The sequence below is a fragment of the Protomyctophum bolini genome, assembly GCF_963924005.1.
Source record: "Protomyctophum bolini genome assembly, chromosome: 14".
Taxonomy (NCBI): domain Eukaryota; kingdom Metazoa; phylum Chordata; class Actinopteri; order Myctophiformes; family Myctophidae; genus Protomyctophum; species Protomyctophum bolini.
The window spans coordinates 9,998,941-10,025,001 of NC_137875.1; the positions used below are offsets into that span (position 1 = coordinate 9,998,941).

The window sequence follows — 26,061 nt, forward strand, 5'->3', positions numbered from 1 at the left end:
CAACACATATATTTAATGGAGATCTGATAGTCTGCTCTGCCATAATGGATGTGCTTCCTCGTTAGGATGACATCAGTGGTGGAGAGGCGTGAATATCTAGAGCTGTTGGGGGGGATAACCTGTGTCCAGCAGTGTTGATTAATTTGTCGACTAAAACTTTGACGACCATTATGATGCCATTAATGCCTGCCAAAGAAAATTGCAGACAAAATAAATTATAGATTAAGTCGACTAAAATCTCATCATATTAGTCAGCAAAAAATATACATATGACTAAAACTAAATGATGCGTAGCCTGCGGAGTTAGTTCAGGCAGACATACTCGAGGGGTTAACATGCTGCATTACCGCCGAGCAGGGAGAAAATGCAGCAGAGCCGAACGCCAAGTCTAATATTGTATGCACACTATTCTCATTCTATAATAAATATTGGTTAAATCTATTCGTGAGTTGTCTGACTGAAATTAAATTATATTCAAAACAAAAGATACATTTGCTGTCACACTGATTTGCAGAACTGTTACTTTTCAGGAAATGGAAAAAAATTGAGCCTGCGTTCACACGCTCTTGTTATTTTTAGTTTTTCATTGGTTCAATATTCATAAAATCCGACAGACACACCTTTCCCTCACACATTTGTGTGTGTTGTTGTCACTGCTGTGTGTGTGTGTGTGAGCCAGGATCCGATGCTCAAACAAAGCCTGCTAAAGATCTGCTATTTTCAATACTACGATAAAGTAGGGCGTTCATTTTCAGAAAGGAAAGAAATGTGAAAATATTGAGAGATACAAGGTTTCTTCCCTACAGCATGTTGTCAATTGGTTTGAATTGAAACCCTTGTTTTTTTTCTATAAAGTCACTTGATCTGCCTTTTTCTTTGTTTTAATTAACACAATTTTTGCTAAGGACCTGTATAGACGTCCTTTCTAATCAGACCGCAAGAGGCCTTGAATGTGTATACACGTCTTTATGGCATTTTTATTGATATAAAATTTAAAAAATAAATAAAATATTTGTATGTGCCTCTCCTTCTGTACTGTACTGTACTGTACTGTACTGTACTGTACTGTACTGTACTGTACTGTACTGTACTGTACACAGGGCCGCTTTTAGGGTAGATCGAATGGTGCCGCGGCACTAGGCCTCGCGCATGCGAGGCCTCGCGCTAGGCAGCGTTTTTTCCTTTTTTTTTTTAGAAACACTTTCCATCTCAGAGTCAGAGCTAAAATATAGGCAGCTACGCACGGCGGCTAGAGGCCCCGAGAGTTCTCCCTGCATCGCAGTTCGCAGCCCGTTCCGTCGCAGTTGATTTTTCACCTATTTAATCTGCGGTCGGTTGGGGGGCCTCCGACGGCCGCGCGTCGCCTCCTCCATTCAACCGCCGTCACTTCTTCATCCTACCGTTAAGCGACACCCGGCTGTCCGGTCGTGGGCCCCCCTGTTGTCCCCCTCTGCGCTGCGCTGTGCCGGCTTGCGCTGCAGAATTAGAGCAGATCTACAAGCTCACAATGCGTTGAAGCGCGACGCGTTGTGAGCTTGTAGATCGGCCGCACCACCGCGCAACGCATGCAGTCGAATTATACACACAATGGAATCGAAACAAAAACAACTGAACACATGTAGGCTAATTGAGTGTACAACGGCTCCGCTCACAATCAAAACGACTCGTCACTCGAGTGAAGTGTAAAGGTATGCTGTCATGTCATGTAGGACTGTGTGTGGACAAAAAAAGTTTTATTTCAAATAATTTGTCACGCATGGATGGACCGACGACCTCTCTCTCTCTCTCTCTCTCTCTCTCTCTCACACTCTCTCTTTCAGTCTCTCTCTGTCAGTCCAGTCAGTCAGTGTCATGATTTCACAATTTTCAAATTGAATTTTGATCGATCACAAACTGTCTGCAGGCAATCAAGCAAATGTGATACTTAATATTTATAACAAATAACAGCAACACAAGCAAGCAGCTGTTCATTTTACTTGTATAACCAGTAAGTTGAGCTGCATTGCAGGGCAGACTGGTTGGGTGGTGGTTTTATATCAGTTTATGATCAGGGCAACAGGTTTGTGTTCCATTGGTATTCGTTGTAGAGTAGAGTAATACATAGACAAGTTAAATTGCTAATATAGATCATCAGACAGTGTCAGCCCCAGAGACCCCTCCTGTGACAGCTTGCTTGACATGACTCATGTCATGTTAATTGTTAACTATAGCTTCCTTACAACAAATAAAATAACATAATGTGGAGGACCACAATCTCTGCATTCACACTGTTAAGCTGCTAAATTAGGCAGTGCATGTCAATTTCTTACTCATTGGAGATGAGAACCTGGCATATAATATCTGTAGGAAAGTGAAGGCAAAAGTAAGTATTAATTAATTAATTCAAAACATTTGCGCGTGCTTTCCCCCGACATCTCGCACAGGGCCTCGCATTTCTCCCAGACGCCCCTGACTGTACTGTACTGTACTGTACTGTACTCCTTGTGTTTTGCACATGCGTGCTGCCGTTCACTTCCTTGTTTACGGCTCCAAAAGAATGGCTCGTAACTCAATTTAGGCATTTAGCAGACTAACTCCTAATCTAGGGAGCTCTCCATGGTTTTGACCAAAAGGACAATGTTCTATCTTCATTTCTGACTTCAGCATACATCTCGTTTGGAATATTAATGCTTCTAGTGAGACTTTAGCGTGACCAGCGTGAGGTAAGAACGGAATATTATGCCTCCCGGTTTTGGGGGGGAACGGAAGGGGAGGACCTTTCAGAGTAAAATCTGCCATATCTGCTGACACCCTAGCGCCTTTAATTTGAAAGATGCTGGCGGCATCGGTTGTGTTAAGAAAGGACAAAGGTGCTCTTGTACAATAGCTGCTGGAAAAGGTCAGTCACTTTGTACACACAGTAGGCAGCATGTTTACCATTAGCTAAATGCCAGCCGTTTGTTCTTTGGTTATGCAAGAGTGGCACTTTCATAAGTTAATAGCAGGGCACTAAATATAGATTGTAGTGGGTTTTATTTTCCCGTCCTATCATTATTAGTACAGGAGGGGGCCTTGACTGACGGAGCCCGTATGTGGCCGCTCCCAAGCGGCAAACCGGGAAACATTAAACGCTTGACTGGTTCACCAAGCATGAAAGGGATAGCTGCTCACCTTGCCTTAGGACAGTGTCGAAGAAAAAAACACATATAATATACGAAAGAGGAATAAATTGAGAAAATAGCCAATCTTCAACCTTGCAAGTAACAATTTACAATTTACAATTTACAATTTAGGCATTTAGCAGACGCTCTTAATCCAGAGCGACTTACATTAAGCAAGAACAAAAGCATGGGAATACATCACATAAAAACATTCATCATGAAACATGCGTAAGCTAAGAAAGTAACAGTGGAATATCTATATAATGAAACTTATACGTTGTGGAGTCTCAGTGGTCAAGGAGCAGGCGGAACAGGGGATTGCAGCAGTTTCAAACGGCTCTTTATTTGTTTAGCAGCAAAGTATACAGAATGCATGCAGGAGAAACCCCACGTAGGTTCAGCATAAATTATATTCCATACAATTTAAGTTTCACAGGCGTCGTCGCCAGCCTGGAGAGGATGAGAACAGAAGATTAGATTTCAACTCAGGTTTGTACAGTCTCTGATAGCTCGCTCCTCACTGGAGGGCTGTGGTTTTAATAACGATAAGAGGTGACGGCGCTGCCTTGCTTCGTGACGTCATCGGTCTTTATCTTTAACTGTAGCGGGTCTTCTCCCCTAGCGGGTTCCAGCTCCAAGAGAGCACTAGCCGTTTTGCCACCCTGGCGTATATAATGAGCGCCTGTTCGCTAGACAGGGCTCAATAGTAGTCTCAAGAATTATAGGTTTCTTTCCGACCTTATTTTGGGTAGTGTCCTTGTCGCTGTCACTGTGGCGGGGCTGCCACCCTCCCGCCGCGCGATATGCGGACTTGGAACTCCCGTCTCTATATTTTACTCATACAGTCCGAGTATCTCTGTCCCTCGGACATTCCCTGGACCGTTCCTAAAAGCCTGTGATGAGAGGAGAATGACAGTTAAGACATGCAGAGCTATTCACATGAATGTGTGTTCGGTGGAGGTGTGTGTGTCGTCTTACCCCCCGACGGTGTGCCGTGCGTGCCTCCGTGAGCATGTGTGTGTGAACCAGCCGCTGTCAGACGTAGACTGAGTCTTCCTTTTTATATGACGGGTGTGGCCGCTTGCTGATTTGGGTGCGGTCGATCCATCAGCTCCAGCTGGCGGAGGAGGAGATTCGGGACGTATATATTCCCTATCACACGGCCGAGGGCGTTCCTAACGGCCCGAGGCTTCTTCTGTCTGACAGCGTGTCTGGTTGCCCTGGCAACGCACTTACCATCGCGGGGTGTCGCTCTCGAGACCCCACAACGTATAAACTATACATATATACTACTATGCTATACATATGTACTATGGCGTGCTATGACTATATACAATGCAATTCTAGTGCTGTCTACATAACATGCTATAAGTCTGTTTTAAATGCTATCTAAGTCTACAGAAGTGCTATCTAGGGTAGAGTAAGTGCTATGGGCCATGATGGAGTCTGAAAAGGTGGGTTTTCAGACTACGGCGGAAGATTGGGAGTGATGCTGCAGTTCTGACTGCCATGGGAAGTGCATTCCACAGTTTTGGAGCCAGAAGGGAGAAGAGTTTGGGACGTGTGGAGCGTTGTCCCGGCGTTTTTAGTGAGGGTACTTCCAGCTTCCCTGCGTTAGCTGATCTGAGTGCGTGGGAGGGTTTGTAGGGTAACCTAAGTAACCCTAAGGACTCCCTGTTGAAGGCCCCTGATCTCTACTTTGACTCAATAGGTTCTATGCACATATGCCATTTCTGGGCCTCTTCCGACTTCCTTCACAGGTGTTACCGATTATACAAATTAAGGCTCTGCTACTCCATTTAGTGTACAGTGGTTCTCAAACCTTTTAATTTCAATGACCTCCATATCTCTCTCTCTCTCTCTGTCTCTCTCTCCCTCCCTCCCTCCCTCTCTCTCCCTCCCTCTCTCTCTGTCTCTCTCTCTCTCTCTCCCCCCCTCCCTCTCTGTCTCTCTCTCTCTCTCTCCCCCCCTCCCTCTCCCAGTTGGCAGCGACGGACGCTGATGCGGGACTGAACGGCCTGGTGACCTATACCATCGTGACCGGTGCCCAGGGAGACTTTGTGATCAATAACTTCACCGGGCGCATCACCATAGCCATGGGGGTGAACCTCCAGGTGGGGAAGTCCTACGCCCTCACCGTCAGGGCCTCGGATAACGCGCCGGAAATCCAGAGAAGGTACAATTCACTCTGCCCTGCTTATCTCTCCTAATCCTCTTTTCTATAACTGTTTTTAATTTTTGTATTTTTTTTAGAACATTCTTTCTCATTATTTATTTCCTTCAGATCTCTTCATCGTTTGCTGAGGATTAACTCTCTGAAGTAATATGACATTTCGAACGCGATTATGAACCCAGATTAAGAATGTTTTTAGATTGAATACTTTATTAGCCAAAAATGTAAACGGCACGTGGTACAGTCAGACGTTAAGGCTAAAAGGATAACACAAAAACAACTCGCACAAAAGAGATGGGAAAATTACACCTCCCCTTCATGTGGTCTCCTGATAGATGTTTTTAGGCCAATTTTGAAAGAAACCAGTGATGCATTATTTAATTTAATGGCTAGTGTTGTGCCAGTCGGTCAAAATCAACACTAGGTCTGATGCTTAGTTTTTGGTGTCCGGGGCTCTATGACCAGGTCTCAAAGCAGCACGAAGCCACACGTTTTGAGCTTCGATGTGGTTTGAGGTGCGTTCTTTTGTACAACCTTTCATATGTACAGTAATCATGTCTGCTTCAACCTTGTTTCCATCAGACCTCTCATAATTAGGTAATCAGCGCTACTTGTTTTACATCTATTTTGTTTCAGTTGAATACCCATGCATTCAGACTGGCTCAATTGTTCATTCATCAATGGCTAGGTTTGCGCTTGTTTGGCTGAATAATGGAAAGAGGATGAAAAAAGCAATAAAACAAAAGGCTGACAGCTAGGCTCTGAGATAATTTGTTGTGAGTCAAACAGCAGATGGCCTCTTGTTTCGCTGAACGTGGCAGCTGCCTTGTCTCTTCTTTTAATCTCTTCCCATTATTTGTTTCACTAAACATTCGTTTTAATCATCGCAGTAGGAGTTGTTTGATGTGTTGTCTGTCTTGTCTTGTTAAACTCAACATTTTTTTTTCTTTTCTGTAAAAGCAGCACCCTTCAGAGAGTGCATTGTGATATACTTTTGCACTTTTACACCAGAAACAAGGTTTTCAATTAATCTAACATGGTTAAAATGGAGTTTGAAGTTAAAATGAGTTTGTACAATATCTAATATCTAAATACTGAATCAAGCAACTTAAAATATAATGTCTGGGGTGCTCACAAAACCCTGAGTCCCGATCCCTGACGGACTTTGCTGCGTGTCTTCCCCCATCTCTCTCCCCCTTTCCTATCAAACTACTGTAATCTATCAATCAAAGGGCAAAAAGCCCCCCCCCAAAAAATAAAAAATAAAAACGAAAATAATTACCCCACACATGTTTGAAAGTATAATGTCCCTTTGAGTAAAAACTTACTAAAAAGTATTGCTTTTTCATTTATTTATTTTATTCATGGCACAAAGTGTTGAGTCACAGTGGAATAGGTATTACTGGAGAGACGGTTCTCCATGGCTGGGTTTCACTGTGCAAATACATCCCCGACCCCAGACCTGACAGACGGCAGGGCCAAGGCACACTTCACAAAGCTATGGATCACAACACAGACGGCCCAGCTTGGAAAGGAAAACACAGAACGTCAGCAAATGAGAGCATCAAACAGGTTGCATGTCGGCCGTTTGAGGCCAGTGTTGCCATGTCCGCTTGAGCAGACTTTGGGACTGGGTTTTGTTCTGTAATTTATTGAAATTTATTGAAAAGATTTCCAGCACAGGATGAAATCCTCTACGCCAGACTCACAACAGACATAAATACATATTTAAAATTCACAAGTACGTACATACATAAATACATTCGTATTCCTTTTTTTCTTTTCTTTAATGTTGCTTGTAAATATTATATTAGTTGTGGGTTGTCTTTTAGTTGGGTTTGTTTCTAAAGTGTAGGTGCTGATTTGGGCTTGCTCTCTTCATGAATGAATGATGGCTGGGAATGTGTAAAGTAAAGGAGCACAGCTGACGCGCATGCCTGCTCTCACAGGGTTTTCTGTACCTTTCAAATGAGGGGAAAAAAAGACAATAATATGGTTTCGTCCCGTCGTTCTCCGTCTTGACTCAGACTCGACCTCCTCCCACACTCGGTCTTGACTCAGACTCACCCATCCCCCCCACCACTCACCCCCCACCCCCTCGGACTCGGTCTTGACTTGGACTCACCCATCGCCCCCACCACTCACCCCCCTCGGACTTGGTCTTGACTTGGACTGGCTTTAGGTGGACTCGACTACAACACTAACATGTGCTGCTGTTTGCTGTCTTCTCCTCCAGGAGCTCCATCACCACCGTGTACATCGAGGTGTTGCCTCCTAACAACCAGAGCCCCCCACGCTTCCCCCTCTTCACCTACCACCTGGAGGTCAGCGAGGCCATGAGGATCGGAGCCATACTGCTCAATCTACAGGTGAAAAACACACACATTTCTGTATTCCTAGTGTACTCATACAAAAACTAATAAGAAATATGCACGTCACTTAGTTGAGGTGCCCCACTCACCCACTGGCCCATGTACTGTTCCACCCGCTCCCCTCGGGCAAGAGGCTGTGGTCCATCAAAGACAGAACTGAAAGGCTCAAATGCAGCTTCTACCCAGAAACTGTTAGACTGCTGAACTCTTAAGTCCCATAAATGCACTTTAGCTTATATATACATAGTTTAATATGCTGCTCAGTTTTAATGCACGCCATTTTAGGATTTTATGCTTATTCCTTTATTTATTGATAATTATTGTATGTGTCTGTGTAGGCCTCAGACAGAGAGAATGACCCTATCACATACAAGATCATCAGCGGGGACCCCCAGAAGACCTTCAACCTCACTGAAAAGTAAGTTTATCATGTTTTCTTTTGTCAAAGACGTTCCACATAAAGACCTGTGTCGGGTGGAAACTTTTTACTTTTCAGGATTAAAAAAAAGAAGCAAAAGTAGCAGATCTACAAGTTCGATCTACGGACCTCGTACTTTATATGCTTTTGTGCGACACTGTAGTATGATCAAGCATGGCGTTAATTCACAACATAAACACTAAATAAGTTAAGAGATGAGAGGTTTCTGCCAGCATTCTGTTTCCTTAAAGAGAATAACCTGATCGATTCCTCAGTCTCCTCCTCACCTTCTCGCTCGAAGGCGGGGCTAGAGCAGGCGTAGAACGTCCGAGGAAGGAAAGTTTGATAGAAGTCTATCTATAGCCATGACTTGAAGAAGATCATGTTTGTCGGAACCGGTTTGGCGACTTTGGCATTTCATTTTTGTTTAAATGTCATCTAATTATTATTATTATTTTATTAAGTGAGTGTCCAGGTAGTCTAGTCAGTAGAGCTCTCGCCTTTGGACCACAAGGTCATGTTCGATCCTGGGCACCGCCAACTCAGCGTACAGTATAGAGTACAGAGTAGCTCAGCTTGGGTGTTGCGAGTCGTGCGGTCAGTACTGGGAGTTGATGGTATAGGTATGTGCTGCTCCACCTCAGTACTGGGAGTTGATGGTATAGGTATGTGCTGCTCCACCTCAGTACTGGGAGTTGATGGTATAGGTATGTGCTGCTCCACCTCAGTACTGGGAGTTGATGGTATAGGTATGTGCTGCTCCACCTCAGTACTGGGAGTTGATGGTATAGGTATGTGGTGATCCACCTCAGTACTGGGAGTTGATGGTAAAGGTATGTGCTGCTCCACCTCAGTACTGGGAGTTGATGGTAAAGGTATGTGCTGCTCCACCTCAGTACTGGGAGTTGATGGTATAGGTATGTGCTGCTCCACCTCAGTACTGGGAGTTGATGGTATAGGTATGTGCTGCTCCACCTCAGCATCCATCTTCCGTGGGTCTAGTGCATAGTAACGGGACAGACTCCTTCAGGCTTATATCACAATAAGCCACTCCCGACCTACTTTTCATATTTAATATGAGGTGTATATATACAGTGTAATTCGTTGCTGTCCGGAGGAAACCTCATAACTTTTGAGGTTTTAGATTTTTTTTTTCTTCTCCATACATCAGTGCTATTGAACACCCTTTACGTCTGTGTGTTGTTTCCAAAGTCCTTGTGTGAGAGTGCTTGAAGTTTTCCCTTTGATGGGAATCCTATTTTCTTTGGGGATGACTGCATCAACTAACCCGTTTCACACCTACTGTACTGCAGTTCTGAGTTCAAACATAGTTTAACCCATTCTGACCTGAGATCAGATTCATACGAGGTTTCCACTGGACACACACTGGTTCTTATTAACCCATTCTGACCTGAGATCAGATTCATACGAGGTTTCCACTGGACACACACTGGTCTGATTAACCCATTCTGACCTGAGATCAGATTCTAAAAAAATGTCAGTCGTTCTTCGATTTTTCAAAAATAGCAGACCTACAAGCTCATAGCGCGCCACTCGGTGGCGCGCTATGAGCTTGTAGATCTGCTATTTTTCAATAGCTAAAGCATGACATGATGCCAACACCAAAACGGGTTCCCGGTCAGAATGGGTTAACAGTACAAAATAGCCCTGAGGACTTGTTTACATTGTGATCCTGTGTATTCAATTCATCAAGGCATTATGAAGACATACACTACTATACAATAATTCATCAATAATACTAGGAGCAGTAAAATTATCTATAAAACTTCGTATAGATCCAGTTGCAAATTGCAGACAGGTGCTCTTTCATGGTGGGTTTGAAAAGAGGGTAGAGACTAGAGATAGATGTCGGTACGGCAGTGTTTTAATGCATCTGTGTGTTTTATGTAATGTTTTATTGTTGTAAACTGACTGCCGGTGTGCCAAAGACAAATTTCCATTTCATGTAAATTTTATGGACAATAAAGTTTTCTTTATCTTCATTTTTATTACACATTTTGGTGGCATAATAGAATGAATTCCTCCCCCTGTTTATGCCAAATCTGGGAGAAATTAGATCAGTGTAGCTCCCTCTGGTGTTCCGTTGGCGTTACTCACTGTTTTGAAGTAGTCTGACCGGTACATGTGCACTGGTCCCTTGAGTATCTTGACGACCAGAGGCCCATTGCAAGTTCCTGGCTGTACTCTGTCCTCTACCCTGAGGCATCCATCCCTAGCACAATGAGCAGATGTTAGGTGAGTACTAGGTTGTTTTCAGAGGTCTGAAGCTAATGTGCCGTTAGCCAGACGGAAGGGGGTAGGGATTGTTGGCGGCGTCAGCGGATCAGGATGTGTCGTATAGCTTTAGTCTTGAAATGAGTTCCTTACTTGATTGGGATCCAATTACCTTAAACAAACTGTTACATTAATGCGAGGCCCTCACATCTGTTTGAGAGGCGGCAGGGCTTTTATTTGGGCTTTCATGGAACTTCATGGAATCAGTGGCGTAGCTACCGTGACGCAGACAACGCGACTGCGTGGGGGCCCAGAGGCAAGGGGGCACACGGGCGCCCACCCGTGCTGTCTGTAAAATGAAATTATTATAATACAGAGATGCAATGACAGTTGAGTTGAACAAAGTTTGGCGGAGCCTGGTGGTGGCTGCTGCTATAGCACACACAGCCACACACCATACCATATGCATAGGCAACATGTGCCCCCGCCTCCCTCCCAACAGCTCTCCTCTAGAGTGTAGCCTGTCAGTAGTGTCTGTGGCAAGCCGCGAGTGTGCATGCAGTGGGCTTTCCCAGTCTCGAGTCCCGACAGCCAGGTACGTGCAGCACAAAATGACAAATCACAACTACAATTGTACAGTGCCCCGCTGTTTATAAAGCAACACGCAGTTTGGGCTTGTTTCTACAGGCTGCTGCTGCTCTGTTTTTCATTTTTCTCTGTTCACAATTGCGATAGGTACCGTCCGTCACAACTGTTGTACAGTGCCCCGCTGCTGTTTATAAGCAAAAAAACCACCAACACACGGACATTGCTGTTCCTTGGAGTGGTTGCACCACTCAAAAACAGTCAATCTGTATGGGGCGGGGGGCACTCGCTGATCAGCCTGCGTCAAGTCCCAGTGACGTCTAGCTACACCCCTGCATGGAAACTCTATCAAACGGTGGCTGGCTCATCAAAGTGTCCTGTGGGATGATGGAACATCAGCTCTAAAGGAAACCCGACAAAGGGAGACGTTGAACCGTTCTTAATCTTTGATTAGCTCTTTCTTTTCATGTTTGCTCTGTCGAGTGCAAAGGCTGGAAAACGAGGGGCGTTTTCGACAAAGAGTAATGACATGTAACCGAGAGTCCACTGTCCTTCCGCCCCCACTGTGTTCGACATGAGCGGCTGGCTGAAAGGAAAGAGGAGTGGAAGAGAGAGCATGGGGAGGAAAGACAATTGGAAGAGATGGAGCATGGGGGAGCCTTTGAACAAAGAAAATCATGTGTCTTCAGCCTCCTATCACTGATGATACAAGATCGTAAGAGCGAGTGATGGAGTAATTGCTCAGACCATGACCCTCTCAGAAAGAGCACAGACACTGTTCAGGGGTATATCTGCCGAAGTCTCGCCAGAGGCCACGTGTGACCCCCCAGGGGCTATAGGGCAGTGGTTCTCAAACTCTTTTGGCTCAGGGCACCCCTGTAAATAACATTCCCCCAGAATGATATTGTTCATTTTTAGAACATTAGATGTCATATTACGATACACAACTATGTGAATCTGGCGATGGGGGAACCAAAAACAGCAGATCTACAAGCTCACAACGTGTCACATTGTGTGTTTTGTTTTTGCAAAGATATTTGGTGTTGATTGAAAAACAAGTATAGCGGGTGATTAAACTGAAGTAATATTGACACAAGTAGCCTTTTCTGTGCCACCCCACTTTTAGAAACACCCTATAGGGGGCCACAGGCCCCACAGGTTGCTCCAGTCTGTTACACCAAGAAAATGTTTACTCACGACCCATACAAATGTGTCCATGGCCCAAAACTGTGTCCAGAGTCCCCACCCATAGTTTGGGAAACACGGGTGCATGTGTTTGGTCTGACGTTCTGACAGTCTGACAGGCATTAGTCCGACACCATACCCCAGAACCTAACCTGTCTGACAGGCATTAGTCCGACACCATACCCCAGAACCTAACCAGTCTGACAGGCATTAGTCCGACACCATACCCCCTAACCTAACCAGTCTGACAGGCATTAGTCCGACACCATACCACAGAACCTAACCAGTCTGACAGGCATTAGTCCAACACCATACCCCCTAACCTAACCTAACCTAACCCTAACCTCACAAGGAAGCCACGGGTGAGTCTTAACCAGCCATGCATGTGTCGGACGGTTGCATGTCGGACTGTTAGTATGTCGGACCAACATATGCGCCCTTGGAAACACTGGCTCTGAATTACATTTCTTCTTTTAAACCCGGTTGTTACCTTCCCCTAAGTAAGCATGGGTAAACATGGGGGGGAGAAGCGAAGCAGGCCTTATACGTGAATGAGTAAATGGGGAGAGACGTGGATAGACTGAGAATGCGGGGCTCTTTGCCAGACGCGTTCCCTATACTAATTGATTACAGCTCTCTGTGTGTCTGCCACGCTCAGTGTCTCCCAGGCAGCCGGCTATGTGTGCGGCAGGGGGAGACGCATTGTTGCTCTGCCTTTTGTTTTCTCATAATCTGCTCTGCCGTGTTGCAACGTTTTTTTTTTTTTTTTTTTTTTTTTTAATATGGAGGCATGATTACTTATCCAGTTGCACTTGGTGGCAACTGTCGCAGACGCAACACAACGCCACAGTGATTGTGGACAGCTGTTGTTATTGTTGCTTGCTTCTGCTGTCATACTCCCGCCAGACTTCTAGCTGGGGAGATGCTCACGAGCACATTTGTATTGCTACACTTGTGAGGACATTGAAATTGTAGGATGACGTTGGAAACATAGCTTGTAGATCTGCTTCTGCCATAGTCTGGTGAATTCACCTATTCATACTCACCTCTTCAGACTCCACCTTAGCCCATAGCACTTGCCGTAGCACTAGCCTCGACGACCTTGCAGGCTTGTGCAAAGGCTATCGGCATCTGTAACTAGACGGATGCCGGGATGATTCCTATAGTGTTTATAGTTTCAAAGTGGTATGATATTATACTGTTAGACTGAGGATAGGTTCTTGGTTTACTCATGATCCTAGATGACTATTTCTATGCATTTGATGTATACAGTATATTACCTTGAGTTGTGCTTAATGTAAATCGCTCTGGATTAAAAGTGTCTGCTAAATGCCTAAACTGCTATATTAGTGTGTGCTAAATGCCTAAACTGCTATATTAGTGTGTGACACTAGCGTGCAGATAAGTAATAAATCAGTTATATCCCCAACCGCAACCCAGAACATTTTCCTTAATTGTAGCTTCATTATAATCATATTTCTTTTCCTTAATTGTAGCTTCATTATAATCATATTTCTTTTCTTTTTCTTCACCATAAACTAAGCATCCATTTCTCTTGTGAGGACCAGGAAATAAATGTTGCCCTCACAATGTCTGTTTCTCTAATTCTAATACTCACAGAGACATTTGGCCCTCACAATTACAGTAACACGCACACGTGCACGCGTTAGCATTTCCTCTGAAAGAAAGAATGGTCACATTGTATGACAGACTTCTCAGAGACATAGCAGTAGAACATCTTTTAACCAAGGGATAATTGGCTATAAATCAAAGTCCAGGACTTTTCTCTTTCTCTTGTTATTCATTGCTTGTGCTGCACATCATAACAAAGTCTCATATTTGAGCATATTCATATTTTCTATTCTATAATTTAAAAAAAAAGTTCAATTGTATTCAAATGTCCCTGTTTCTTTTGTTGTATGTTTCTTAATGTTTCATGTAAAGCAGTAGTTCTCAAAGTGGGGTCCAGGAACCTCCAGGGGTCCAACAAAATGAATAAATACAGCATTGAAAAATCAGTTTAACCACTTTAGCCCTGCCAAATAGACCTACATATTATTTTGGGGTCCAAAAGTTTGATTTATTTAATTGCTAGCAATCATTCTATACATTTAAAGTTATTTACATTGTTTCCGACTGTTTCCCGCCATGCAACATTCCCGACTTGCCACATTCCCGTTTTGCATCATCCCTGATTTACATGATCCCTGACTAACAGTACATTGATGCATTACATCAATTGACTTGCATCGTTGGTGACTTGGTCCTCATCCCCGGCCTTGTAACATAAACCTCCCTATAGTTTGATGAGTGTGCAAAAAAATTGTGCTTCTTTCCTCTCCGTTCCAAGTTCCAACCCCTCTCCCAGATAATAAGTCTCAAGGGGTTTTGTGTAATTCAGGCCACATATGGAGCTGTTTGGATGAAGCTAATATGAATAATGAGTTCTCTGCTCTAAATGGGGTATCCTCCTAGCTAGCCGGAGCTGGAAATACATGACGTTCGCACACCGCTAGCGGACCGGCATGGAGCGTAGGCAGAATGCCACAGGAAAGGACTGTGGGATCAGCCTCGGCACAGATGGCGTACAGTACTGTATGTCAGTCGTTTCCAGACGTTTCTGGATCAGGGCCCCATTTGGACGTCTAGTAGTTGTATAAACTTAGACTTAACCCATTCTGACCTGAGATCAGATTCATACGAGGTTTTCACTGGACACACACTGGTCTGATTAACCCATTCTGACCTGAGATCAGATTCTAAAAATGTCAGTCGTTCTTAGATTTTTCAAAAAATAGCAGACCTACAAGCTCGTAGCGCGCCACTCGGTGGCGCGCTATGAGCTTGTAGATCTGCTATTTTTCAATAGCTAAAGCATAACATGATGCCAACACCAAAATGGGTGCCCGGTCAGAATGGGTTAAACCCTCTAGACCCAGTAAGCTGGACCTGAGTTGTCTCTGTACTTTGACCACTTTTTCTGTGGGCTACTACACCTCCTCAGACCTCACCTTAGCCTGTAGCACTTGCCCTAGCCTCAACAACCTTGCAGGCTCATGCAAAGGCTAAACATTTATTTTAGATACAGTAGCATGTTATGTAGACAGATGCCGGGTCATTCATTTTTTTTTAATACTGTTTTTATTAGGCATTTTTTGTATGACATCAAAATATTATCGACAATGATAATGAGTAGTTCAGTTAAATAAAATTAAAAAAATAACAGGCAATGTAAATGTTACAATACATAATAAAAAATACATAAATGTGATAAACATGAAAAAACAAAAAACTGTTAAACAATGAGTTTACAGACAGACAACAGGACAGACACTCTTGCTCTCAAACTTTCCCAACAAGTTGTTGTAAATTAAGTGAATTACAGACATTCTTTTTTAAATGATAAAAAATAAAATAAAGAGAAAACACTCAGTTCCTTTTTTTTCCTTTTTTCTTTCTTTCCAATTTTCTATTGTGCTATCTATTGTGTAGGAGGGGTTAGCGTGCACCTATTGAAATATTCAATGACGGGTTGCCATGTCTGGTAGAATCTATCTTCGCTCCCTCTCAATTCAAATTTAATCTTTTCCAATTGTAAGTAGTGCATAACATCTCTCATAAGTGAAGTGTGAGTCGGAACCTGTGCTTGTTTCCAATTCAACAGTATCAGTCTGCGAGCCAGTAGAGTCACATATTTTACCATGTTATATTGGAAAGTAGACAGTTTGACCCCGGGCCCCCTGACTCCCATAACTGCTGTCAGTGGATCCGGGTCAAAAGGTCTTCCAACAATGTCTGACAGTGATTTAAATATACTTTGCCAATATGATGTTAGTTTAGTGCAATGCCAGAACATAATGAGCTAGAGTGGCCGGCGCCTGGCCACACCTGTCGCAGGCTGGATTCACATTTGGATACATTCTGTTGAGTTTAGATGCCGTGTCATTATTGACCTGGCATTCTATAGTGTTTATAGTTTCAATGTCCATATTGATTTTCTTCCGATACTCTACTGTTAAACGGATGATAGGTTATTGGTTTATACTTATGATCCTAGATAGCTATTTCTATGCATTTGATGTATTACCTTGTGTTGTCCTTAATGGCTTACTGTAAGTTAAAGACGGGGTGAAGTGGTATTCCTGTAATCAAAACCACCTGTGTTTTGGAGGACGACGCAGCAAAGGGAATCACACAGGTGAATGAAATCAAGATGAATTAATATGCATGTGAGCCTCGACAGGTCATCACGCAGCATGTTTTCGTTCAAAGGAAGTAATTCAAATTGGATTTTAATGGACTTTTGATATAAAAATGCACAAATGAAAGATTCCCCATTTTTTTGCCACCCATTGGTATCATGTGCGCCCATATGATGACCACAGATATAGTCTAAAAGTGTGAAAAACGTATTTGTTTTTGCTAGTTCTTTAAGTGTGCCATCTAAATGTCTAAATTGTTTGTAATGTCTGGCTAATGTCGTTCCTCAAAAGTGTACATCAGTACAGTACTTGAGTGCTTGCATTTACTTCAGTGAGCACAGGCAGAACGCCACAGGAATAAAGGAGTGTGGGATATGGGGCTCATGGCAGCACAGATGGCGTACCCTAATGGCCAGGCTAATGAGCCCCTTAGATACAAAGGAAGAAACAAACGCATCACGTCTTGTATGGCCGACAGGAAATCAAGTGCTGCGTGCCGTTTGCGAGACGGGCAGCAGCATGAGACCTTTCTGAGCGAGAAAGGGAAAAAAAGATCAAATGTCAGCACGCCTCCTCCCTCAGCAGATAGCCCTAGAAGCCCTGGATGGACAAGAGAAGGCTTGTGCCTTTTATTTTTTTTCTTGTGCTCTTGACAGTTGCCGTTAACGAGATCCTATCTGTCTGACAACATCCTTTTTTTTCCCTTTTCTGGTCTCCTGAGCGGAGGAGGCAGACGTGCCGTTATCACCCAGAGATCAGTGAAGCTCTCTCTATCTCACATCATGCACACTGCCTCAAGTACATGCAGTATACTGTACCGTGGTGGACATACATACATATCGCTTCTGTCGGGCGGAAACCTCTTGTCTCCATGTTTTGTGTTATTTTTTCCATAAATGAACGCCCTACTCGCACTACAGCGTCGCACAAACGCATCAAAAGTAACAGATCCACAAAGCTTGTGCTACTTTTGCCGTTTTTTAATTTGAATCCTGAAAAGTAACAGTTTTGGACATATGAAGTTTCCACCCAACAGAGACGATATACTGTACTGCACATTTTGCTTTGAGTGTCTGTAAAATAGATTTTTTTTAAATTGAAATTTCTGGAGATGCTTTGAGTTTTGAATAGCCAACATCGACAGACAGCTATTATGTTGCTAAAATAGCCTATGGTTTGATGTCAATAACAAGCCTGCTGCGATCCTGTGGACGCGACACTTCCCTATACAACTTACGACTCCACATGACATCCCGTTCAACAGCCGCCGGTGCTGTAGAGAGCTACCTACAGGCTCAGGAGGTTAGAGCTGCCGCTTTGTAAAACGGAAGGTTCCTGGTTCAAACCCCGGCTCCCCCTGAGTTAGTGACAGTGTCCTTGAGCAAGCATGCTCCCAACAATGAGCAGGTCGGTGCCTTGCATGGTTTGGATAAAGGTGCTATATAAAATGCACCATTTTCCATTTAGAGGAGGATTCCGGACAAACCATTTTCTTACCTTTACCCCAATCTGGGCTAATCTGATGTGCACACGATGTGCACATGGATGCGTTATTTATTCTTTCATTTGTCCCTTATCTCTGGCACCTGGCCAGCGTTTCTATTGTAACAGGTGGCATGGATTGTGTTTTAATATGAGGTTATTTTTATATTCGAGAACGAGTGGTAGAGATTAAATATTGCATAGCTCCGAGCATGCGCGGTGGGTTTTCTTTTAACGGTAGTTCACCTTTTTTTCCCGGTGAGTGACAAAACGAATCACGGAGCGCAGCGAAGCAGACTGAAGGCTAGGCTCGGGAGGGAGTTATGTAATTTATGTTCTAGGATATAATGTCAGATTAAGGTAAGAAAATAGTTGGTCCGGAATTCTCCTTTCAGTAAGTAGGTTGGAGAGGCTTAGTGTCGGGAGGGGCCAGAATGTTCCATTTAAGATCAGTCAAGCTGTCGGACACAAACAGCCTCGGGTACAGTGCAGGTCTCCTCCCTTGACTCTGCTGCTCTGCTCCGATCATTATAATCATCAGCTGTCATATGGCATCATCTTCATTGTCACCATTAACATCATAATCATCTGCACAAGGTCTTATGCAGGCCTGTTGCTCCCTGACCTCACTGAGTGAACTGTGTGTGTGTGTGTGTGTGTGTGTGTGTGTGTGTGTGTGTGTGTGTGTGTGTGTGTTATAATTGGCAGCTGTCATATATGGCTGAGACGCTGTTACCCATAGAGTACTGAGTGACATGCCTGTTGTATCATGAAAACACATGCCATTACTTTGCAGATGTAAATTGAATGCACCTATAATATTTGTCCTTGTATGCATATCCTTTGTGTGGACATAAATAAATGGTTAAAATGTGTGTGTGTGTGTGTGTGTAAATGTGTGTACTAACTAGTACATATCATCAGTCACACTGAAGCGATACTTCTTCTTTCGTGTGTCATCAGATGTCCAGCTCAGTAGCGTGCAGCCATGACCTCGTCTCAGGTCCCACATCGAATAGGCCGAGGGTGGTTTATACAGGGGACAGGTGGTGATTATGTGGTCAGCGGTCTGCTGCCCACACTCGCACACTGCTCCTGGCTCAGGGATGTTTTGAAACGTCCGACCCTAGTTCGCAGAGGGTTCAGCACGGTCCATTGCCGGCAGTTCCTCTCCTTTAATTCCGCCTTCCGGGTCCTGGATGTAACGGTGGATGCGTGCCTCCAGGATACGATACAATTTGTTTGTTTGGAGTCCCTCAATGCATTATCAAGTCAATGCAAGTAGACGACATTGAGCGGTGTTTCGCGCCTATGCCAAGAGCGACGTGAATAGAGAAATATGCGTGAATCGCACGAGATGAACTTAAGCCATTTTGTCAAGCAATTTTGTCTTAACTTTTTTTTTGTTTTTGTTTTTTTTGGCTTTTGCTGAGCCTTTATTTGATATGAGAGAGAGAGAGAGAGAGAGAGAGAGAGAGAGAGAGAGAGAGAGAGAGAGAGCTTAAGCCAATTTATGGAGAGAGAGAGAGAGAGAGCGAGAGAGAGAGAACTTAAGCCAATTTATTTTTCTTAACTTTTTGGTTTTGTTATTTTCTTAGGCTTTAGAGAGAGAGAGAGAGAGAGAGAGCAGTATGACATGCAGCAGCAGTAATGGTCCAGGGACTCTCTGCCAGGCTTTGGCAGCGGGGCCCATGTGGTGCGTGACCTAACCACTCTGCTATCAGCTAACCCCGACTCAAACATTTCACTAAAGTGAACACATGCAGCATACAGTTGAAGATGTAGTTTGCTGGATTTCCTGAGCCAGTGGTTTTCAAAGTGGGGGCTGGCAAAAGAGAGGAAAAACAGCGCCCTCTGCTGTTTGTTTTCTTTTAATTTGCCTCTGGGGGCGCCCCCCAGTAGAATGTGGATAACAGGGTGTTGGCCCGTTTGGTCCGCCCTCAGCCCTTCTCTTCCGGTGGGGCGCTTACCTTTTCATTACACTAGTCCTCAATGTACACATGTTTTGTATGCCCCTGCTGACAGATTCAGTCGTGGTATTATGTATTCAGTTTAACTTGCTTTCAATTTAAATTCAAATTAAACTAAATGTCAACCTGGCTTTCATGTTTTGGGCATGTCATTATTGTTCAGAATAGCAGAGTGTGTTTGCAATGTGACACATTGTAATTATTCACACAAATTTGAGCTTTTACTGTAGATCAGCAATTTTTTGCTATTTTTATTTATTTTTAAGGCACAATAGGGGGCCCGCAACCAGAGGCTATAAGCCCTGTGAAATGTTGTGACTGAGAGATGTAATGTTTGTCTCTGGTGAGAGCGTGTGCACACACACACACACACACACACACACACACACACACACACACACACACGCATGCACATGCACACACACGCACATGCCGGCTGGCTTGTTTTACCATGCTTAACAAACACAGAGATATGAGGCTTACCCATCACGGGTGTCACTGTCAGTTAAATAGAGTGACACTGCTCCCTCCATTTCAAGCGATGCAATTATTTTTTATGGCGTCCGGTGTGAATGCACCTTAAGAGCGAGTGCTCAGAGCTGTGGATGACTTACATCCAGCTGTCAGACTGCGAGACGTACAAAACAACACATTCATCCGGCAGTGATTCCCTGCTGTTAACCGTTCCTTCGGATTGATGTGACAGTGGAAATTGTTTGCTGTTCATATCTGTGTGCACATGTTTGTGTTATTTGTTTGTGCATGTGTGTCTGCAATGCAAAGATAATTTGCCATTCTGCCTTGGACTGCCTCCTGTGCTGAAATAGCCAGTGGTAAATTACACCTTGTGGAGAAAAAAAAAGACACTGGAAGCAAAACGTGTTGATGTTTCCATCTGTGGTTTTTTTGTGCCCTTGGTGCAAGTCTCCTTTCTTGCTCCCAGCTACAACTATGTCGAAACACTGCGTGAAAAGCATTGTGGACAGGCATTGTGGGCAGGTATTGTCGGCAGTTTACTCTGAAAACCTACATTTCATGTCAGCCAGTCTGTCATGTTAGTTCACAACAGGCCCGAAAATTAAGGTCGGCCCTACCTGGGCCCTAACTGGCCGGGCCCTAAGTAACTGGGCTGGCCCGAAGCCCCGCCTGGCCTTACTAATTTGCGTTCATTTTACACCCTACCTGGCCCGAAAACGTCCATATAAAAAAAAAAGTGTCCATATATGGGCATTCCCAGACTTCGCAAGAGCGAGGTCTCTTCTCGCCCTCAGGGCATCTTACTGGTATGCCCGAGTATAGATGCCACATTCATTAATGTATCACCACGGTCATACCCTGGTATATTATGTACCATTCTCGAGCAGAATTTGCATATACCGCTATGTCTGTCGAGTACCATTTTTCACAGACTAAAAACTAATTATGGTGACTAAAACGGAGGCCGTAAATAGCCAGTGTACAGCACAATGCAACATGTGGCATGCCATGTGCTAATTTCACCAAATATTCGCCCCCGAATAGGGATGCTAGGGTTCAAGAGTTTGAAAACTATAGCCTCTCTCTCTGACTGACCTCTGTGGCGCTTTATAGCAGTGGTTCTCAAAATACGGTTCAGGAGATCCCCAGGGGTCTTTGGAGGGGATCCAGGTGGTCCCCTGCAAAATTAGTTAACACTAATCAGACGCATGTCTGAACTTAACTCACCTACTACTCTGACGGCTAACGGTCATGATGACCCTGTTTTTCGTACAATTCCATTGGCCACTATCTCCCTGCATCTCTTCTAATGCTCACACCTCTCCCACCCGCGGCGGGGGGTTGACGACTTGCCATTGTCTTCTAAATGTCACATTCCAACTAATTCAAGGCAGAGTTTCAACTCGACAGGACAACTCGACTTATTTTTTCTTCTTCATTGCAGTTTACCAAACTATAATTATAGTGACTGTGTGAGCGCTATATTTAATACCCTTAATACCCGTAATTAACGCCAACGCCAACTGCCTGCAAATTATTTGGTCTTTGATTGTGTGATTAACGGATTACATATATTTGGTCTAAAATCCTTTTAGACCAAATAACAAATATAATACTGGGCGTTGGGGTGCGTCAGCTCGGTCAGGAGGTAACAGGGGGTGCAACAGCACAGTCTGGGAGCGGATAAAACACTGTCCGACTTTGTATTGAGCTGTAAACTTTGAGCTATAAACTTTATTATTCCAACGTTTTTTTTTCTGCAGGGTAGCCTATATTGAAAACAGCCTGAAATAAGAATAGGCTGTGGAACAATCCACAGCAGCAGGCAGGCTATAATGCCGGTTTTAGCGTGCCCTCTGAACCGTCAGGATAATTGATTTATTTTTATCATCACCACCTTACATAATAATTATGCTATAAAGATGGTGTTTATAGTCAACATTTATCTATCTATTCATCTATTGAGCTATGCGCTTGGTGGAAACAATACGCCATATTTCACCATAGCCTATATTAAAGTTCTGAAAACTCTGCCCGAACCCGACCAAGCACGTTTTAGGGCCGGGCCGGGCCCAAAAAGTATGCTAGTAATTAGTCGGGCCGGGCTGAGCCTCGGGCTCTGTGATTCTCCACAATTTTGTTCTTTTTTTTTTTTTTTTTTTAAGTAGCAATTCTGTTATTTGTGTAATGTGATTGTGTATACGTGTATGTATTTATTATGAAGAGGGCTGCGCTAGGCGATTCACTAGTGACAGGAGGAGGACTGGAGACGGGGTCGCATCGCTCTGGCATTTCTGACTCGGAGGCCTCGTACACACATGTCAAACCACGTGACTTCCATTGGAAAAGCATTGAGAATGAGGCGGCCATGAAACACAGACAGAACAGATCATGTCAGTCCAGCATGTGTGTACGAGGCCAGAGCAGCATTGCAGCCTGCCCCGCGCGCAGGCAGTAGAGAACAGTGAACGGTGAGAGACTTGCTTGCTTGCTTGCCTTGCTACCGCTGGTTTCCCTCTGGTTTGCGCACCAAACAAGCTACTAACCACCAGTTAACTTGCCAAGTTGCCATACGGTATGCTTAAATATGTTATAAAAATCAATCGGATTATCACAGCTGAAGAAGCGTCAGGTTTTCGTCATGTTGCACTGAGTCTCGTTAACCCAGCTGGCTGCGATGAATAAAACCTAATTAATAATCAACGTCACCAATGATCCAGTGATATATAACTTAGCTACACGTAAAGTAGCCTCGGTACCAGGCTTTCATTTTTGTTGGTGCAAAAATTGAAAGCCTGGAGGAATGCATTGGCCGCTCTGGTCTAAAAGTGGGAGTCAACCCTTCCGGGTGGGCGTCGCTCCAAATGATGTGACGTAGTGCTGCACTAGGGGGGAGAGGAGGGGCCGGGGGTGACGGACAGATCGATGAGATCCAATCAGGGCGTGCGCAAATCTCAGCCGCGACCCGCCCCTCTAGACCAGAATATAGTCAGACATTGTTATTTCTGCAAACCGCATATAACAAATATAACCTTTAAAACAACATTTAGTCTACATGTGATGTGAGTACATTCGTAATGTAAGTTTGCCTACATGTGGAACTTCATGGGGCAAAGAAAATCCACTTCAAAATCGGTCAGATGGACCCCTTAGACCTGCTAGTGTTATAATATGGTATTACAATAATTTCAACCACCTTAACCATACTGGCTATTCAAAAATAGGTGATCTACAAGCTGAGCTGCTATATATTTTTTATTTGGTGGTCCCTGGCACAGAATATCTTTGAGATGGCGTTCTGCGGCCAAATGTATATCAATTTGGGGGTCCATGACATGGAAAATGTTGTGAGAACAACTGCTTTATGTAGTTCAATGCTTTATTTATTCAGCTGTATGGCACACATCTCTCTCTCTCTATCATGATAGCAACGAGCCACACAGGAGCGCTTGTCATCGACGTGGTCTCCTCTGTGTGTGGCTTGTAGTGTGATGCACCACGCGCTGCATGTGAGCTCCCAGGTCGGCTGTTTTCCAAAGCATAAATAAGGCACTAAAACAAAAAAAGACACTTTCATTCTACCTATGAGGGTGGATTCTGCCAATGCTTTTCAATGGGGAATGGAGCGTTTTTTTTTTTTACAGAAATCCTCAAATGTCAGCGAACCACTAGCCTGGTTAGAAAAGCATTGGCAGAGGTAGAATAGGTAGAATAATAGTACGGTGTGACCGGGCCCTTAACCACGTATTGTGGGGAAAGTTTGTCGCAGATCCTGTGAGCTTGTCGACCGGCTATTTTTTTGTCAATGCAAACATTGACAACATTTTGACAAACTTTTTAATAATAAATGTCTGGTGTAAAGTGCGCTTGCATTAGAATAAACTTAATGCATTATTGTTTTTCCCTTTATCTTTTTATTCCTCTTTTTCTACCTTTCTCCTAGAGGAGCGAAATTCCCCTTGAGCACTCATGTGGCTGCAAATTAGTCCCTGCCTGGATATCATCTGGAAGTTATTTTGCGCCTCACGGCTTTGCAACCCACGACGCTAACTAACTGACAGATAGTGATTGGAAAATTAAATCCACAAGCTATTTCCACTTGTTTCTTACATGTATTATTATTGCCTCCTGTCATGCGAGTGTTGTATGTGTAGGATAAGCCAAAGCCACCCCCTATTTTTGGTTGTTTATTTAATTATAATTCATATTCTACTCAAGTTCATAATGCAGTTAATGGCATTACAAGTCAAATAGTTAAAAAGATAAAAGTTCATGCATAAGTGTATTTCATTTTGTCATTGTTCGATGTAAAGTTAGTCTCAATACTAATAGTCAGTGTCACTGTGTTTCTGCCCTGCCAAGAACAAAACAGAGCGATTGCTCCTCTAAGCCACAAGGGGGCAATATACTCCAGTGAGTCAGCATGTTTCTGCCAGTCAGGCAATGAGGAAGCCAGTACATCCTGTATATGGTGATGGTGCATAAGCTGGACAACATGTGTCTCACTCATTTGTGTGTGTTTAACTGTCTTGTTGCAGGTGAGATATATAAGAGAGTGGGTTCATTTAGACATACTGTATAAAGTAGCTTAACAGGGGATATGTTGATAGTTGAAAAGGTCTCCACAATGTTTTAGAGTACTGTCTGTAGTCAGGTTTTGCTTAGCAGCTAGCAGCTAATGCTAACTCTGTCATAGTGACTGCAGGAGGCCCCAAGCTACTACTGTCTGTCTGATGTTATTGATAATAATTCCAACTCACTGTGATAGTAATATGCTATTGTGGAAACAGAACTATTTGGTGTCATGTATTTTTGTTATTTTGTTTAAACTGAATGTGATGTTATTATGTATTCTTTTGTTATGTCCAGTGAGTCAGCATGTTTCTGCCAGTCAGGCAATGAGGAAGCCAGTACATCCTAGTGTATATGGTGATGGTGCATAAGCTGGACAACATGTGTCTCACTCATTTGTGTGTGTTTAACTGTCTTGTTGCAGTTCCTCGATGTCCAGTAAAACGGTCATAAAATCAAACCACACTGATATGGACTCATTCATTGAAGTGTGTAACATATGCATACAACACTCTGTATGTACTGTGTATGTGGGTTCAACATATTCAAGAAACCTCTAAAGAAATATCTTATTTCTTCCTCTCTGTAGATTACATGATTGTGTCCATGATTTATGCCCTATGCAATCTTATTTAGTGAGTGCAACCAACCATATTATGCAACCACACAATGACTTTAGTTCTGCTGGATCTCACTAGTACCTCCCTAACATTGTGTCTAGTTTTTATTTCTTGACATAATTGTCAGTATATTTAGTCTTAGTTTTAGTCATCATAGCTTAGTTTTTTATTTCATTTCTGTCAGTGAAAGAAGGCAGTCATAGTTTTAGTCGCCAAAATCAACACTGGTATAATGCTGTCTTTTTTGTGTGTCTCCACAGGATCGGTCTTCTGCTCCTGGACCAGCCTCTGGACAGGGAGAGCGTTGACCAGTACCGTCTGCTGGTCACGGCCAGTGACGGACACGCTGGAGGGGTGAGACACACTGTCCTTCTTTACCCATGGGACTTCTCCCAGTCAAAGTCCCTTTCCCACATGTGTGCTATATGGTGAGGTATGGTAAAATAAGTGTTAAATAGGCTAGAGAAGAGATAGGTAATCATTGCTATAGGGTGTTTGTTCAGTATAGGTAACGTCGGTTCGGGATACGGGTCCCCTATATTTTATTTTGGCTGTTTTCAAGTCAATTCCTACTCCGTCGCGGCATACACCAAAGTCCATTGTAAATATTGGAGGTCCTTGACAGGAAAA

The 26,061-nt window shown here is 43.6% G+C and overlaps 1 protein-coding gene across 1 annotated transcript in view; it reads left to right on the forward strand.

Moving 5' to 3' along the window:
- Window positions 1–26,061, forward strand: part of LOC308328207 (protocadherin-15-like) — a gene marked incomplete at both ends in the record, with an annotated part of 276,193 nt that overhangs the window by 135,340 nt on the left and 114,792 nt on the right. The window contains 4 exons of the mRNA XM_080781948.1: window positions 5,123–5,316; window positions 7,550–7,682; window positions 8,024–8,103; window positions 25,692–25,785. Coding sequence (XP_080638074.1) covers window positions 5,123–5,316; window positions 7,550–7,682; window positions 8,024–8,103; window positions 25,692–25,785 — 501 coding nt within the window. The remainder of the gene's footprint in view (window positions 1–5,122; window positions 5,317–7,549; window positions 7,683–8,023; window positions 8,104–25,691; window positions 25,786–26,061) is intronic.